This window comes from Salmo salar, chromosome ssa18 (assembly GCF_905237065.1).
Source record: "Salmo salar chromosome ssa18, Ssal_v3.1, whole genome shotgun sequence".
Classification (NCBI taxonomy): Eukaryota; Metazoa; Chordata; class Actinopteri; order Salmoniformes; family Salmonidae; genus Salmo; species Salmo salar.
This window is the reverse complement of record NC_059459.1, coordinates 33,189,010-33,206,188: the sequence shown is the minus strand read 5'-3', so window position 1 is coordinate 33,206,188 and position 17,179 is coordinate 33,189,010. Positions and strand designations below refer to the sequence as shown.

Here is a 17,179-nt window from a genome sequence, read left to right as displayed (position 1 = left end):
GATTAAAATCCCTCCTGGCCATGGGTAAACATAATTTCATTTTCTCACATGGCCTGAACATGGGTTAGTCAGTATCTCCAGTGGCTTCCATCAACATAAAAGGTGTAATCTTCAATATATCCTGCTGTTCATTGGTCATTTCAATGAAAGCATCTCCAGCCCCATCCCTCAGCTTAATAGCAAACTACGTGACTGGGCTGCAGTTTTTGTTGTTTTTCCAATGAAGTATCTTTTCTAATTGAAGAGGATGGATGTGTTGAATGTTAATCTAATCACTCTACAGTACAGAACAGTGTGGAAGTCTTGGATTTGGAAGGAGCTGACATGTGCTCAACTGTTTCCCCTTCTTTGCGTAATAACACTCAGATTACCACAGCTCAAAAACATGAAATACAGAAACCAGAGAGTGTCTGAATTGACATCAGCTTAATCCTCTCACTACCCACTGTACATGTCACTTCCCTTTCACAAAGCTTATTAAGGCTACTTCTTAATTCACTAATCCTCTTTTTCATGAATTCACGCCCAAATTCAGGCTGTTGCTTTATCTGCTTAGAGGAAGAATAGTGATGGACAAGCACGCGCACACACACACACACACTCGCATACACACACACACGCACGCACACACACACTCACACACACACGCACGCATACACACACACGCACACACACACGCACGCACACACACACACACACACACTCGCTTGCACGCATGCACAAACACACACACACACAGTTTTGTATTGCTATCCTTTTGGGGACCAAATAATTGATTCTCATCCAAAATCATATTTTCCCTAACCCCTAACCCCTAACCCTAACTCTAACCTTAACCCAAAGCCTAACCTTGACTCCAAACCCCTAACCCTAAAACTATACGTACTGTAACCCTAACTCCTACCCCTAACCCTTAACCTCAACCTAACTCTAACCCCTAATCATTTTACCTTGTCCCTGAGCTGATTATCGATTATGGCAGCCCCCCCGCACCTCTCTGATTGAGGACACATTTCAGTTGAATACATTCAGTTGAACAACTGACTAGATATCGCCCTTTCCCTAACCCTAACCTTCATTCTATCCCTAACCTTCATTCTAACCCTAACCTTCATTTGAACCCTAAACCTAACCCCTAAGCCTAAAATAGCATTTTTCCTTATGGGGACCAGCAGATACTTACCCCATCCCTGAATTTTTCTTGTTTTACTATCCTTGTGAGGACCTCTGGTACCAACAAGGATAGTTAAACAAAAACATACACACACACACACACAAACACTCCCTCTCCGTGTAGATAGCTCGACCTTGCTTCACGTGCCTTCCTGTTCGATCACTAGCATACTAATGAATGTGTGCTGCAGGCAGAGAAATGCAGAGCCATGGATTTGTGTCAGTCAGTCAGTCAACCTGGTTCTCTGGTTCCCAATCTGTCTGTCTGTCTGCCTGCCTGCCTGCCTGCCTGCCTGCCTGCCTGCCTGCCTGCCTGCCTGCCTGTCTGCCTGTCTGTCTGTCTGTCTGTCTGTCTGTCTGTCTGTCTGTCTGTCTGTCTGTCTGTCTGTCTGTCTGTCTGTCTGTCTGTCTGTCGTTCCTGTCGTTCCTTTGCTGCAGTCATGGGATTCTAACCAACGCTCTTATTCACTTAATGCTCAGGGCAGGGTACCGTTACTGTTCAGGACAGGGTACCGTTACTGTTCAGGACAGGGTACCATTACTGTTCAGGACAGGGTACCGTTACTGTTCAGGACAGGGTACCGTTACTGTTCAGGACAGGGTACCGTTACTGTTCAGGACAGGGTACCATTACTGTTCAGGACAGGGTACCATTACTGTTCAAGACAGGGTACCATTACTGTTCAAGACAGGGTACCATTAGTGTTCAAGACAGGGTACCATTAGTGTTCAGGACAGGGTACCATTACTGTTCAGGACAGGGTACCATTACTGTTCAAGACAGGGTACCATTACTGTTCAGGACAGGGTACCATTAGTGTTCAAGACAGGGTACCATTAGTGTTCAGGACAGGGTACCATTACTTTTCAGGACAGGGTACCATTACTGTTCAAGACAGAGTACCATTACTGTTCAGGACAGGGCAACCGTTACTGTTCAGGACAGGGTACCATTAGTGTTCAAGACAGGGTACCATTACTGTTGAGGACAGGGTACCATTACTGTTCAGGACAGGGTACCATTAGTGTTCAAGACAGGGTACCATTACTGTTCAGGACAGGGTCCCATTACTGTTCAGGACAGGGAACCATTAGTGTTCAGGACAGGGTACCATTAGTGTTCAGGACAGGGTACCATTACTGTTCAAGACAGGGTACCATTAGTGTTCAAGACAGGGTACCATTACTGTTCAGGACAGGGTCCCATTACTGTTCAGGACAGGGAACCATTAGTGTTCAGGACAGGGTACCATTACTGTTCAGGACAGGGTACCATTAGTGTTCAGGACAGGGTACCATTACTGCTCAGGACAGGGTCCCATTACAATATGTATTTGTCTAACTAACCAATATACCATTTAGCAGAAGCTTTATATATGTATGCTGTAGTTGTATGTAGTTGTAGTGCTCATGGCAAACGGATAATATATTAATGGAGTGTAGTACAATCTTTGGTTTATAAGGTATTATGTAGACTGAAAGTGCAGTTCAGATCTACTGTTTTATACCTGAGTAGAATTGTTAAATGATACTGTGCTGCTTTTGTGACAGCTTTTATGTGATCAAACTGTGGTGCATTATGGGAATCACAGAATTGACACAGTCAATTCTTCTAATAATCTTAGGCCCATATGTGCTGATCTAGGATCGGGTCCTCCTCGTCCATATAACCTCATTCATTATGATATAAAAGACAAAACGGATCCTATATCATCTATCCCACTCTGAGACGCTTTGTGAATACTGGTCTATGAAGTTGAAATGTCGGCCATTGCTGTCCCGCTCACTCATGTTCTTCACAAGGTTTTACCATCCAGAACCTCATTGTCCCTTTTCTTTGTCATCAACAGGGTGTCTGTACGATGACGACAGCCTTCCTTCACTTCTTCTTCCTGGCGTCGTTCTGCTGGGTCCTAACGGAGGCTTGGCAGTCCTACATGGCCGTCACTGGGAAGGTCCGCACCAGGCTCATCAGGAAGAGGTTCCTCTGTCTGGGATGGGGTGAGTGTCTCTGTCTCTGTCTGGGATGGGGAGAGTGTCTCTGTCTGGGATGGGGAGAGTGTCTCTGTCTCTGTCTGGGATGGGGAGAGTGTCTCTGTCTGGGATGGGGAGAGTGTCTCTGTCTGGGATGGGGAGAGTGTCTCTGTCTGGGATGGGGAGAGTGTCTCTGTCTCTGTCTGGGATGGGGAGAATATCTCTGTCTGGGATGGGGAGAGTGTCTCTGTCTGGGATGGGGAGAGTGTCTCTGTCTGGGATGGGGAGAGTGTCTCTGTCTGGGATGGGGAGAGTGTCTCTGTCTCGGATGGGGAGAGTGTCTCTGTCTCTGTCTGGGATGGGGAGAATATCTCTGTCTGGGATGGGGAGAGTGTCTCTGTCTGGGATGGGGAGAGTGTCTCTGTCTGGGATGGGGAGAGTGTCTCTGTCTCTGTCTGGGATGGGGAGAGTGTCTCTGTCTGGGATGGGGAGAGTGTCTCTGTCTGGGATGGGGAGAGTGTCTCTGTCTGGGATGGGGAGAGTGTCTCTGTCTCTGTCTGGGATGGGGAGAGTGTCTCTGTCTCTGTCTGGGATGGGGAGAGTGTCTCTGTCTGGGATGGGGAGAGTGTCTCTGTCTGGGATGGGGAGAGTGTCTCTGTCTCTGTCTGGGATGGGGAGAGTGTCTCTGTCTGGGATGGGGTGAGTGTCTCTGTCTCTGTCTGGGATGGGGAGAGTGTCTCTGTCTGGGATGGGGAGAGTGTCTCTGTCTGGGATGGGGAGAGTGTCTCTGTCTCTGTCTGGGATGGGGAGAGTGTCTCTGTCTGGGATGGGGTGAGTGTCTCTGTCTCTGTCTGGGATGGGGAGAGTGTCTCTGTCTGGGATGGGGAGAGTGTCTCTGTCTGGGATGGGGAGAATATCTCTGTCTCTGTCTGGGATGGGGAGAGTGTCTCTGTCTCTGTCTGGGATGGGATGGGGTGAGTGTCTCTGTCTCTGTCTGGGATGGGGAGAGTGTCTCTGTCTCTGTCTGGGATGGGGAGAGTGTCTCTGTCTGGGATGGGGAGAGTGTCTCTGTCTGGGATGGGGAGAGTGTCTCTGTCTCTGTCTGGGATGGGGAGAATATCTCTGTCTCTGTCTGGGATGGGGAGAATATCTCTGTCTCTGTCTGGGATGGGGAGAATATCTCTGTCTCATGGGTCATGACTCTGAAATGTCTTGGTCTCTCTTGGTTAGTAGGTCTGTTCTTTAATGCGTCTATTTATCTCTCTGCCCCTCCCTTTTCTCTTCATCTCTCTCTTCATCTGGGATGGAGTTGTCTCTGTCGTCCTCCTATCAGCTAGGTTCTGTGTTGGAGTCCTGATGTGCTCCCTCCATTCCAACTCTCCTAGGGATCTGTAAATGGACTTCCCTTGGGAAGTGTGTCTCCTGGGTCTTGAGAACAGAAAGTTTTGGTTTCTCTGTTATCTGTATCTGTCTTTGGATCTCTCTATATATCTGTCTCTGTTTCTCTCTCATCTCTCTCTCTCTCTCTCTCTCTCACTCACACTCTCCCTCGGTTCTTTGAATGTCCCTATTTCTCTCTTTCACCCCCCTTTTCTCTTCATCTCTCTCTCTCTCTCTCTTCATCTGGGATGGAGTTGTTTCTGTCGTCCTCCTGTCAGCTAGGTTCTGTGTTGCAGTGCTGATGTGCTCCCTCCATTCCAACTCTCCTAGGGATTTGTAAATTGACTTCCCTTGGGCTGTAGGGAGATTGACTAGCTAGCCTGGTGGTTGTTTCCTCATAGGAGTTCACTAGGACATAGCTGATAGCTAGGATTTAACCAAGGCCTCTGCAGTGTTTTAGCACAGCGAGGCTTGTGTTGTTGTTGTTGTTTTTCAGGGTACAGCTAGCTAAACGAGAAGACTAAGTGATAAAGGAAAGTAGTGTATGATTGATTATTATTAAAGTATGTCTATATAGATATACATCAGGCCACAGAGAAAGAGAGAGAGAGAAATAAAGAGAGAGAGGGAGAGAGAGAGAGAGAGAGACAGAGACAGACACAGAGAGAGAGAGAGAGAGAGAGAGAGAGAGAGAGAGAGTCTAAATGTAAATGATAAAACTGTGTGGTCTTGGTGGATGTTAGTAGGTTAGATGTTGTATGATCATGTTAGGTGAGAAGGAAATATATGACTTGTATCTGTGCTGTATCTGTTGTCCTGTCACTGCACAGAACTTCATATGAGAGGATGTCTCTGAGAACAAATGACAGTAAACTCATCCATTGTAGCATTTCTGTAGCTTCATCCATTGTAGCATTTCTGTAGACTCATCCATTGTAGCCTCTCTGTAGAATCATCCATTGTAGCATTTCTGTAGATTCATCCATTGTAGCATTTCTGTAGACTCATCCATTGTAGCCTCTCTGTAGAATCATCCATTGTAGCATTTCTGTAGACTCATCCATTGTAGCATCTCTGTAGATTCATCCATTGTAGCATCTCTGTAAATAAAAATTCAAAGGCACTCGCACATCTGAGCAATCTTATTGCAGGTGCATGGCAACAGTTGAACAAGAAGAAGGAAAAAGGAAACCGCACACTGCTCTTGATAGTATCACTGATCTTTAATAAGCTTTACGTACCGGCCTCACGGCCTTCATCAGAGCTTTACGTACCGGCCTCACGGCCTTCATCAGAGCTTTACGTACCGGCCTCACGGCCTTCATCAGAGCTTTACGTACCGGCCTCACGGCCTTCATCAGAGCTTTACGTACCGGCCTCACGGCCTTCATCAGAGCTTTACGTACCGGCCTCACGGCCTTCATCAGAGCTTTACGTACCGGCCTCACGGCCTTCATCAGAGCTTTACGTACCGGCCTCACGGCCTTCATCAGAGCTTTACGTACCGGCCTCACGGCCTTCATCAGAGCTTTACGTACCGGCCTCACGGCCTTCATCAGAGCTTTACGTACCGGCCTCACGGCCTTCATCAGAGCTTTACGTACCGGCCTCACGGCCTTCATCAGAGCTTTACTTACCGGCCTCACGGCCTTCATCAGAGCTTTACGTACCGGCCTCACGGCCTTCATCAGAGCTTTACGTACCGGCCTCACGGCCTTCATCAGAGCTTTACGTACCGGCCTCACGGCCTTCATCAGAGCTTTACGTACCGGCCTCACGGCCTTCATCAGAGCTTTACGTACCGGCCTCACGGCCTTCATCAGAGCTTTACGTACCGGCCACACGGCCTTCATCAGAGCTTTACGTACCGGCCTCACGGCCTTCATCAGAGCTTTACGTACCGGCCTCACGGCCTTCATCAGAGCTTTACGTACCGGCCTCACGGCCTTGTAGCATCTCTGTAGACTCATCCATTGTAGCATCTCTGTAGACTCATCCATTGTAGCATCTCTTTTAGAATCAACCATTGTAGCATCTCAGTTGACTCATCCATTGTAGCAGCTCTGTAGACTCATCCATTGTAGCAGCTCTGTAGACTCATCCATTGTAGCAGCTCTGTGAGGATGCGATACTGTCAGAAACAAGGGTTTGTTTTCAATGAAAAGTATGAGTCAACAGTTCTGAAACTTATGTGAAGAACCAATACAATCCTCAAGCATCAACATTACATGTTGTTTTTGTACTACAGGTGTTCAGTATAATCTAACGTCTCTGTGGGGTTTAGAGTTTATAGTAACAATTGATTTGCTCGTCTTGTTCAGATTGTAAATATTAGCTTCTTTTTTTTACAGTAAATCAAGCAGCGTTGGTGTGTGTGCTTAGCGTGTTTACATGAACGTGTGTGTAGATCAGATCTCTGGAGGCTAGGTGATTTATGCCATAGCTCCATACATTAGGAGCCCATTTACCTCTTCAGCACTGGGAGAGACGAGTTGACGACCACAAGGTCTCCGCACCCACCTCCAGGAAGTGTGACTGCATCAGTAAATCACATCTGTCTGTCTGTCTGTCTGTCTGTCTGTCTGTCTGTCTGTCTGTCTGTCTGTCTGTCTGTCTGTCTGTCTGTCTGTCTGTCTGTCTGTCTGTCTGTCTGTCTGTCTGTCTGTCTGTCTGTCTGTCTGTCTGTCTGTCTGTCTGTGTGTGTGTGTGTGTGTGTGTGTGTGCGTGCGTGTTCCCGGGCCATGCCGAGAGGGAAGGTGTTTATATTCCAGGATGGAATGCAACAATCCATAACAGAGATCCATATTGAGGTGGTGTAGAGGGGGAACAAGCCCCATGTACTAGAGAGAGGGAAACCCACTGTAGACTCTCATAGGGATTGTTTTCATTGTGTTACTGTGTGTGGAGGTAGCACTGCTCTTAAAGCTACAATCCTACATTCAAACAATAACAAAGTGGTCACCCCTCCTCTGTTCTGGAAATAAAAAGTTGAGTGATGGGTCTGAAGAAATGTACATTCAAATTCATAGATGTAGCTACTGATGTAAGGACTGACCATCCATGAAATCAAGTTTTGAAATATCGTTTTTGGGGCGGCAGGTAGCCTAGTGGTTGTGTCAGTAACCAGAAGGTTGCTAGATCGAATCCCTGAGCTGACAAGGTAAAAATGTGTATATATCATTCATTTATAAAACCAAAAATGGATCTAGCAACTAAGGATTCTATCTTTAAATCCACTATGCTTCTTATCATGACTGGAGTTCTATCTGCAGAACACTGCCTCTATGGAGCGAATGATGAAGGAGATCACCTGCATGACGGCTGGACGATGAAACCCAGAACTACCTGTCTTATTGTTCATGTATTCATTCTTCTCTTTTTCAGGATTACCTGCCTTAGTGGTTGCCGTCTCAATGGGATTCACCAAAGCAAAAGGCTATGGGACACCCCAATAGTATGTTTTTTTTCTCACTTCTTTCCGCCTATGTGTCTCCTTGGTAGTTATGATATTTTGGTAAAGATTATAATGTATAACATGTGGCATTTGCTCATGGTAATCACTGTCTATATCCCAAAATACAATTATTTTCATTTGTAAAGCCTCATACTAATTGTGTCAATGGTAATTTAAATCAGAAGAGTTTCATTTTCAGAAATGTTGGTAAATGAGCTTTTATTGCTTAAAGAACTTATGAAAGAGATTGGTGTGTTTTTTCACTATCTAATCATGGCATGGGCTTATTGAAATGCAAAGGGGAGCCTCACACTCTAGGAGTTTAATAACCAATGTTTCTTCATCAGAGCATAATGACAAACACTGCGGGTCACCACTTTATATACTTTGAAAGGACACACACACACAGGTGTCTGTCATCAATGACACACACAGGTGTCTGTAATCAATGTATTTGTTCCAAATTTATCACATGATGCTTTCATTTCAGAGAGACTAAGAATCATGTATTTTTTACTAAACGCTATATATCCGCCTCACTCAGAGAAATAAGTACTTCTACTAGGTGTTACACAGTCAAATGTAACAAACAACTACATTTTTAATAAAGAACTTTACAAATGTTACACTTGTGACATCAGTATTACAAAAAAGAAAAATTATAATAATAATATTGCTTCTTTAATCAGAACAACAGTTTTCAGCTGTGCTAACATCATTGCAAAATGGTTTTGTAATGATCAATTAGCCTTTTAAAATGATAAACTTGGATTAGCTAACACAACGTGCCATTGGAACACAGGAGTGATGGTTGCTGATAATGGGCCTCTGTACGCCTATGTAGATATTCCAATCAGCCGTTTCCAGCTACAATAAAAAATCTGCCGTTTCCAGCTACAATAGTCATTTACAACAATGTCTACACTGTATTTCTGATCAATTTGATGTTATTTTAATGGACAATGGCTTTTCTTTCAAAAACAAGAACATTTCTAAGTAACCCCAAACTTTTGAATGGTAGTGTATATGTAAAACATTTACATTTGACATTTTAGTCATTAAGCAGATGCTCTTATCCAGAGAGATTACAGGTAGTGCATTCATCCTAAAATAGCTAGGTGGGACAACAACATATCACAGTTAAAGATATTTCTTTCCATCTAAACAGCGGATATATGTAGCGTTTTGCAAAAAAATATTGTTTTATTTCACATCTAAAATCTATGAATTAAAAAAATCTGAGAGCAGTAATATATTAAACACACATGAAGGTACCCACATGCAATGATTTCTGATGAAAAAACACTAATGTGAAAACTTCTTTAGCTAGGCTAGGGTGAACCCTACAAACCTGACAAACCCCCAAGACAACCCCAGTGGGCATTTTAAAAGATTCTGACAATCCCCCATTTCCTCCTGAGTTGTGTCCCAGCTGAATACTAGTACATAAACAATGTTTAAAACTCTCGTTAGCATTTTATTCCCCAGTAAAACTTTCTGAAGCAGAACCACAGCATATGCTAGTACTCCCTTTACACTGGAGGATAACACAACTGTATGCAGCTGTGCACCATTAAGTTGATGTGATTCTGGGGTTTCATTTCTTTGTGGGAGTTGGTTCGCTAGCTGATGTCTTCTCTTCTCCTCTCCGCTCCTCTTCTCTTCTCTTCTCCTCTTCTCCTCTCCAATCCACTCCACTCCTCTTCGCTTCTCTTCTCTTCTCCTCTTCTCCTCTTCTCCTCTCCGCTCCTCTCCAATCCACTCCACTCCTCTTCTCTTCTCTTCTCTCCTCTCCTCTCCTCTCCTTTCCTCTCTTCTCCTCTTCTCCTCTCTTCTCCACTTCACTTCACTCCTCTCCACTCCTCTCTTCTCTTCTCCTCTTCTCCGCTCTTCTCCTCTCTTCTCCTCTCCTCCTTTCCTCTCATCCTCTCTCTACAGCTGCTGGCTATCTCTAGAAGGTGGTCTCCTGTATGCCTTTGTTGGACCGGCAGCAGCAGTGGTTCTGGTATGTATTATAGTATTACAGTACTGCTGATTAAAGTACATATTATAGTATTACAGTACTGCTGATTAAAGTACATATTATAGTATTACAGTACTGCTGATTAAAGTGTGTATTATAGTGTTAGTTTACAGCTGATTACAGTGCATAGTATAGTATTACAGTACTGCTAAATAAAGTATGTGTTTTATTATTACAGTACTGCTGATTACAGTGTGTTTTATAGTATTACAGTACTGCTGATTAAAGTACATATTATATTATTACAGTACTGCTAATTAAAGTAAAGTGTTACTTTACAGCTGATTACAGTGCATAGTATAGTATTACAGTACTGCTAAATAAAGTATGTATTATAGTATTACAGTACTGCTGATTAAAGAATTATTATAGTATTACAGTACTGTATTAGAGTACTACAGTACTGCTGATTAAATTATGTATTATAGCTTTACAGTACTGCTGATTAAAGTATGTATTATAGTATTACAGTACTGCTGATTAAAATATGTATTATAGTATTACAGTGCCTATCTGCTCATTAAAAGGGAGAAGGCTTGCAGTATCATTGTATGTTTAGGTTTAGTACTATTCAAGGTTGAAGGTGTCTTAATTATCCCATACATAATATTGGTTTGCAGGCAAGATTAGCATACAGTACATACAGTACATACTATCACATATAAAACATAGATACGAACATAGGCTACTCATTCGTTGCCTTGTTGGTTATTCATGTAAATGTACATTTTGTAAAACTGTGTTTGCTGAAAGAAAGGTCAATTCTTAGTATTTACTACAAACACTGTCCTCACTCTTAGAAGAAAAAGGTGCTATCTAGGACCGAAAAGGTTTTTGGGGCTGTGCCCATTGGAGAACCCTTTGAAGAACCCTTTTGGGTTCCATTGAAAAAACCTTTCCGCAGAATGTTCTACATTGAACTCAAAAGGGTTCTACCTGGAACCAAAAAGGCTTATCCTATGGGACTAGCCGAAGAACCCTTTTGGAACTCTTTTTTCTCTTTTCAAACTCTTTTTTGCTAAGAGTGTAGCCTCCTTCCAAAATCTTGACATTTTTCATCAAAGCAGTAAGCACTGATTAAATTACATTCAAAATACTTGATTTATTCCACAAGGGGCAATTATTGCAAATCTGATGTTACAGTGTTGGAGTTACTGTTTGTCTAAGGAGGTGATTTTGCTTTTGAAAATAACCGCAGCTGCTGTCAGACAGACAAAGCCTCCCTGAAGGCTCTTGTGTTGGATTGAGGGGAACATAGAGGTCAGGTCTTGCGAGTTAGTAAATGTAATGTCAATGGCATGAGTAAGCCACACAGCCCTAGATGTCACGTTACAACAGAGGAGAGGAAGAATAGAGGAGAGAGACCATAATAGAGGAGAGAGACCATAATAGAGGACAGAGATCATAATAGAGGAGATGGGTCATAATAGAGGAGAGAGATCATAATAGAGGAGATAGATCATAATAGAGAGAGATCATAATAGAGGAGATGGATCATAATAGAGGAGATAGATCATAATAGAGGAGAGAGATCATAATAGAGGAGATGGATCATAATAGAGGAGAGAGATCATAATAGAGGAGAGAGATCATAATAGAGGAGAGAGATCATAATAGAGGATAGAGATCATAATAGAGGAGATGGATCATAATAGAGGAGAGAGATCATAATAGAGGAGAGAGATCATAATAGAGGAGATGGATCATAATAGAGGATAGAGATCATAATAGAGGAGATGGATCATAATAGAGGAGAGAGATCATAATAGAGGAGAAAGATCATAATAGAGGAGATGGATCATAATAGAGGAGAGAGATCATAATAGAGGATAGAGATCATAATAGAGGATAGAGATCATAATAGAGGAGAGAGATCATAATAGAGGAGAGAGATCATAATAGAGGATATGGATCATAATAGAGGAGAAAGATCATAATAGAGGAGATGGATCATAATAGAGGATAGAGATCATAATAGAGGAGAAAGATCGTAATAGAGGAGATGGATCATAATAGAGGAGAGAGATCATAATAGAGGATAGAGATCACAATAGAGGAGATGGATCATAATAGAGGAGAGAGATCATAATAGAGGAGAGAGATCATAATAGAGGAGAGAGATCATAATAGAGGAGATGGATCATAATAGAGGAGAGATCATAATCATAATAATTATTGAAATGTATTTATTGAAATGTAATTACTGAAATCATTTAAAAAATGTAAATGTAAATGGAAGTGATCCCAATCCTGCCTTGTTCCCCCTCTATGAAAATGTAAATGTCACCCTTCAGACCTTGACAGTGTCCTCTTAGTCTAATGGAGTTGGGTTAGTGAGTGGGAGAGTCAGGTCTGATTCCCACCAGTTAAACTGCTTTTCTCTACAAACAGTGGAATTTGAGGGAGTGTAACTATTTTCATTCGTCTCTGGGATTCAAACAAGCGACCTTTCGGTTACTGGCCCAGTGCTTTTAACTGGTAGCCTACCTGCCGCCCCATATGACTAAATATATTCAGGTTTCCTCTCAGGTATATGACTAAATATATTCAGGTTTCCTCTCAGGTATATGAATAGATATATTCAGGTTTCCTCTCAGGTATATGACTAAATATATTCAAGTTTCCTCTCAGGTATATGATTAGATATATTCAGGTTTCCTCTCAGGTATATGAATAGATATATTCAGGTTTCCCTCAGGTATATGACTAAATATATTCAGGTTTCCTCTCAGGTATATGAATAGATATACTTTTTTCTTTACATAGTTGAATGTGCTGACAACAAAATCACACAAAAATAATCAATGGAAATCCAATTTATCAACCCATGGAGGTCTGGATTTGGAGTCACACTCAAAATTAAAGTGGAAAACCACACTACAGGCTGATCCAACTTTGATGTAATGTCCTTAAAACAAGTCAAAATGAGGCTCAGTAGTGTGTGTGGCCTCCACATGCCTGTATGACCTCCCTACAATGCCTGGGCATGCTCCTGATGAGGTGGCGGATGGTCTCCTGAGGGATCTCCTCCCAGACCTGGACTAAAGCATCCGCCAACTCCTGGACAGTCTGTGATGCAACGTGGCGTTGGTGGATGGAGCGAGACATGATGTCCCAGATGTGCTCAATTGGATTCACGTCTGGGGAATGGGCGGGCCAGTCCATAGCATCAATGCCTTCCTCTTGCAGGAACTGCTGACACACTCCAGCCACATGAGGTCTACTGTAGCATTGTCTTGCATTAGGAGGAACCCAGGGCCAACCGCACCAGCATATGGTCTCACAAGGGGTCTGAGGATCTCATCTCGGTACCTAATGGCATTCAGGCTACATGGAGGGCTGTGCTGCCCCCCAAAGAAATGCCACCCCACACCATGACTGACCCACCGCCAAACCGGTCATGCTGGAGGATGTTGCAGGCAGCAGAACATTCTCCACGGCATCTCCAGACTCTGTCATGTCTGTCACATGTGCTCAGTGTGAACCTGCTTTCATCTGTGAAGAGCACAGGGCGCCAGTAGCGAATTTGCCAATCTTGGTGTTCTCTGGCAAATGCCAAACGTCCTGCACGGTGTTGGGCTGTAAGCACAACCCCCACCTGTGGACGTCGGGCCCTCATACCACCCTCATGGAGTCTGTTTCTGACCGTTTGAGCAGACACATGCACATTTGTGGCCTGCTGGAGGTCATTTTGCAGGGCTCTGGCAGTGCTCCTCCTTGCACAAAGGCGGAGGTAGCGGTCCTGCTGCTGGGTTGTTGCCCTCCTACGGCCTCCTCCACGTCTCCTGATGTACTGGCCTGTCTCCTGGTAGCGCCTCCATGCTCTGGACACTACGCTGACAGACACAGCAAACCTTGCCACAGCTCGCATTGATGTGCCATCCTGGATGAGCTGCACTACCTGAGCCACTTGTGTGGGTTGTAGACTCCGTCTCATGCTACCACTAGAGTGAAAGCACCGCCAGCATTCAAAAGTGACCAAAACATCAGCCAGGAAGCATAGGAACTGAGAAGTGGTCTGTGGTCACCACCTGCAGAACCACTCCTTTATTGGGGGTGTCTTGCTAATTGCCTATAATTTCCACCTGTTGTCTATTCCATTTGCACAACAGCATGTGAAATGTATTGTCAATCAGTGTTGCTTCCTAAGTGGACAGTTTGATTTCACAGAAGTGTGATTGACTTGGAGTTACATTGTGTTGTTTAAGTGTTCCCTTTATTTTTTTGAGCAGTGTATATTCAGGTTTCCCTCAGGTATATGAATAGATATATTCAGGTTTCCTCTCAGGTATATGAATAGATATATTCAGGTTTCCCTCAGGTATATGAATAGATATATTCAGGTTTCCCTCAGGTATATGAATAGATATATTCAGGTTTCCCTCAGGTATATGACTAAATATATTCAGGTTTCCCTCAGGTATATGAATAGATATATTCAGGTTTCCCTCAGGTATATGAATAGATATATTCAGGTTTCCCTCAGGTATATGACTAAATATATTCAGGTTTCCCTCAGGTATATGAATAGATATATTCAGGTTTCCCTCAGGTATATGAATAGATATATTCAGGTTTCCCTCAGGTATATGACTAAATATATTCAGGTTTCCCTCAGGTATATGAATAGATATATTCAGGTTTCCCTCAGGTATATGAATATATATGTGAAGGTATTCCTTCTCTATGAACAGGTCAACATGGTGATTGGCATCCTGGTGTTCAACAAGCTGGTCTCCAGAGACGGGATTCTGGAGAAGAAGCCGAAGCATCGAGCTGGGTAAGAAACCACCTACAGCAAAGATATAGTATCTCTATTCTATTATATTTCTATGACCTGTAGTATGTCTGAAGCAGCTGGGTAAGAGAGCACCTACTTATAAAATACATGGTGATACACAACAAAGACAGACAGCAACTAGTTATGCTTCCTTAATTAGTTATACTTCCTTATATGGACATTGAAACACTCCAGGTTGGCTGGAGGGTTGACTGTATAGCTCTCCTAAGATCTTCAGTGGTCTACTTCTCCAGTCCTTTAGTGTACATAGTAGTCTGACTCCCCCTCACCACACATTCACACAGACCCTCTGGATGTCTTCATTTTCCAAATGGAGATTAGGCCTCGTTCCTTACTCTGGCTGATGGGAGAACATTAGAGGCATCAACATAAAGAGGTCACATCTCTCTGGGGGAGACAGTGTGTGTGTGTGTGTGTGTGTGTGTGTGTGTGTGTGTGTGTGTGTGTGTGTGTGTGTGTGTGTGTGTGTGTGTGTGTGTGTGTGTGTGTGTGTGTGTGTGTGTGTGTGTGTGTGTGTGTCTGGGGAGAGACAGGGGGAGACGTGGCAGAATCAGTCCATAATGAAAATTGTTTAAAACGCTCACCACCCACAGGTCCCCAGATTGGCCCTGAGTACTACTAACAAGATACAGAGTTGGAATGCGTTATTTTCTGTCGTCTGGTTTATACTTGGTCTAACAACATGTCTGTAGACCACTAGAATGTGACAACTGTCCACGGACAGTCCTTAGATCTACTGTAAACCAGCCTTATGTCATCTTGTCATGTGTTTAAAACACTTTGTCCCTGCCTGACTACTACTAGTGTGATAGAGAAAGTTGGGATGCCTTTCCTAGTGATGTTTTTTCACTAAGGTCATTTTATGTGGTCATCTTGATGCGTGATAATCCCAAAGCCCTCTACAACACCCACGTTAACACTGGCCATGTCTGTCTGGAAACTGCTAACACGAAAAGTTGTGGGTGCTACTGTTTTTCCTTAACCCTTGTGTTGTGTTGAGGTCTGTGGGACCCATTTTCAATGTTTACTAAAAGAAAAATGCAATTAATTATTTTTTCAATCTGGACTCTTTGGCCTTGGCTCAGTTTCTGTGAAGAACATGTAAAAGAACACATTTTCATTGAGTGTACACTGTGTACCCCCTACACATTTATATTTCATATGAGGTGTTCTGGTCTACCGGACCCCCCTACACATTTATATTTCATATGAGGTGTTCTGGTCCACCGGACCCCCCTACACATTTATATTTCATATGAGGTGTTCTGGTCCACCGGACCCCCCTACACATTTATATTACATATGAGGTGTTCTGGTCCACCGGACTCCCCTACACATTTATATTATATATGAGGTTTTCTGGTCCACCGGACCCCCCTACACATTTATATTATATATGTGGTGTTCTGGTCCACCGGACCCCCCTACACATTTATATTACATATGAGGTGTTCTGGTCTACCGGACCCCCCTACACATTTATATTACATATGTGGTGTTCTGGTCTACCGGACCCCCCTACACATTTATATTACATATGAGGTGTTCTGGTCTACCGGACCACCCTACACATTTATATTACATATGTGGTGTTCTGGTCCACCGGACCCCCCTACACATTTAAATTACATATGTGGTGTTCTGGTCCACCGGACCCCCCTACACATTTATATTACATATGAGGTGTTCTGGTCCACCGGACCCCCCTACACATTTATATTACATATGTGGTGTTCTGGTCCACCGGACCTCCCTACACATTTATATTATATATGAGGTGTTCTGGTCCACCGGACCCCCCTACACATTTATATTACATATGTGGTGTTCTGGTCCACCGGACCCCCCTACACATTTATATTACATATGTGGTGTTCTGGTCCACCGGACCCCCCTACAAATTTATATTACATATGTGGTGTTCTGGTCCACCGGACCCCCCTACACATTTATATTACATATGTGGTGTTCTGGTCTACCGGACCCCCCTACACATTTATATTACATATGTGATGTTCTGGTCCACCGGACCCCCCTACACATTTATATTACATATGTGGTGTTCTGGTCCACCGGACCCCCCTACACATTTATATTACATATGTGGTGTTCTGGTCCACCGGACCCCCCTACACATTTATATTACATATGTGGTGTTCTGGTCCACCGGACCCGAGGGTAATAAAAGTGTGGAAAAGTGTATGTGTAGGTGAAAACAAGTAAAAATGTAACAAAACGGTTTGCTGTGTGTCTTCACTCTGTCTTTCTCCTCCCTGGGCCTGCTGTTTCAACATAGCACCAAGAACCTCTTTATCTCCCTGCCTGTCTGCCTGTCTCCCACTTTTCTCCCACTCTTTACCCTTTGTAGTGTGTG

The 17,179-nt window shown here is 43.6% G+C and overlaps 1 protein-coding gene across 11 annotated transcripts in view; it reads left to right on the top strand.

The window, feature by feature from the left end:
• Window positions 1-17,179, top strand: part of LOC106560286 (adhesion G protein-coupled receptor B3) — a 366,901-nt gene that overhangs the window by 322,746 nt on the left and 26,976 nt on the right. For all 11 annotated transcript variants that reach the window (XM_045701052.1, XM_045701056.1, XM_045701060.1 and 8 more), the window contains 4 exons: window positions 3,024-3,174; window positions 7,912-7,981; window positions 9,920-9,986; window positions 14,699-14,784. In XM_045701052.1, the coding sequence (XP_045557008.1) occupies window positions 3,024-3,174; window positions 7,912-7,981; window positions 9,920-9,986; window positions 14,699-14,784 (374 nt within the window). The remainder of the gene's footprint in view (window positions 1-3,023; window positions 3,175-7,911; window positions 7,982-9,919; window positions 9,987-14,698; window positions 14,785-17,179) is intronic.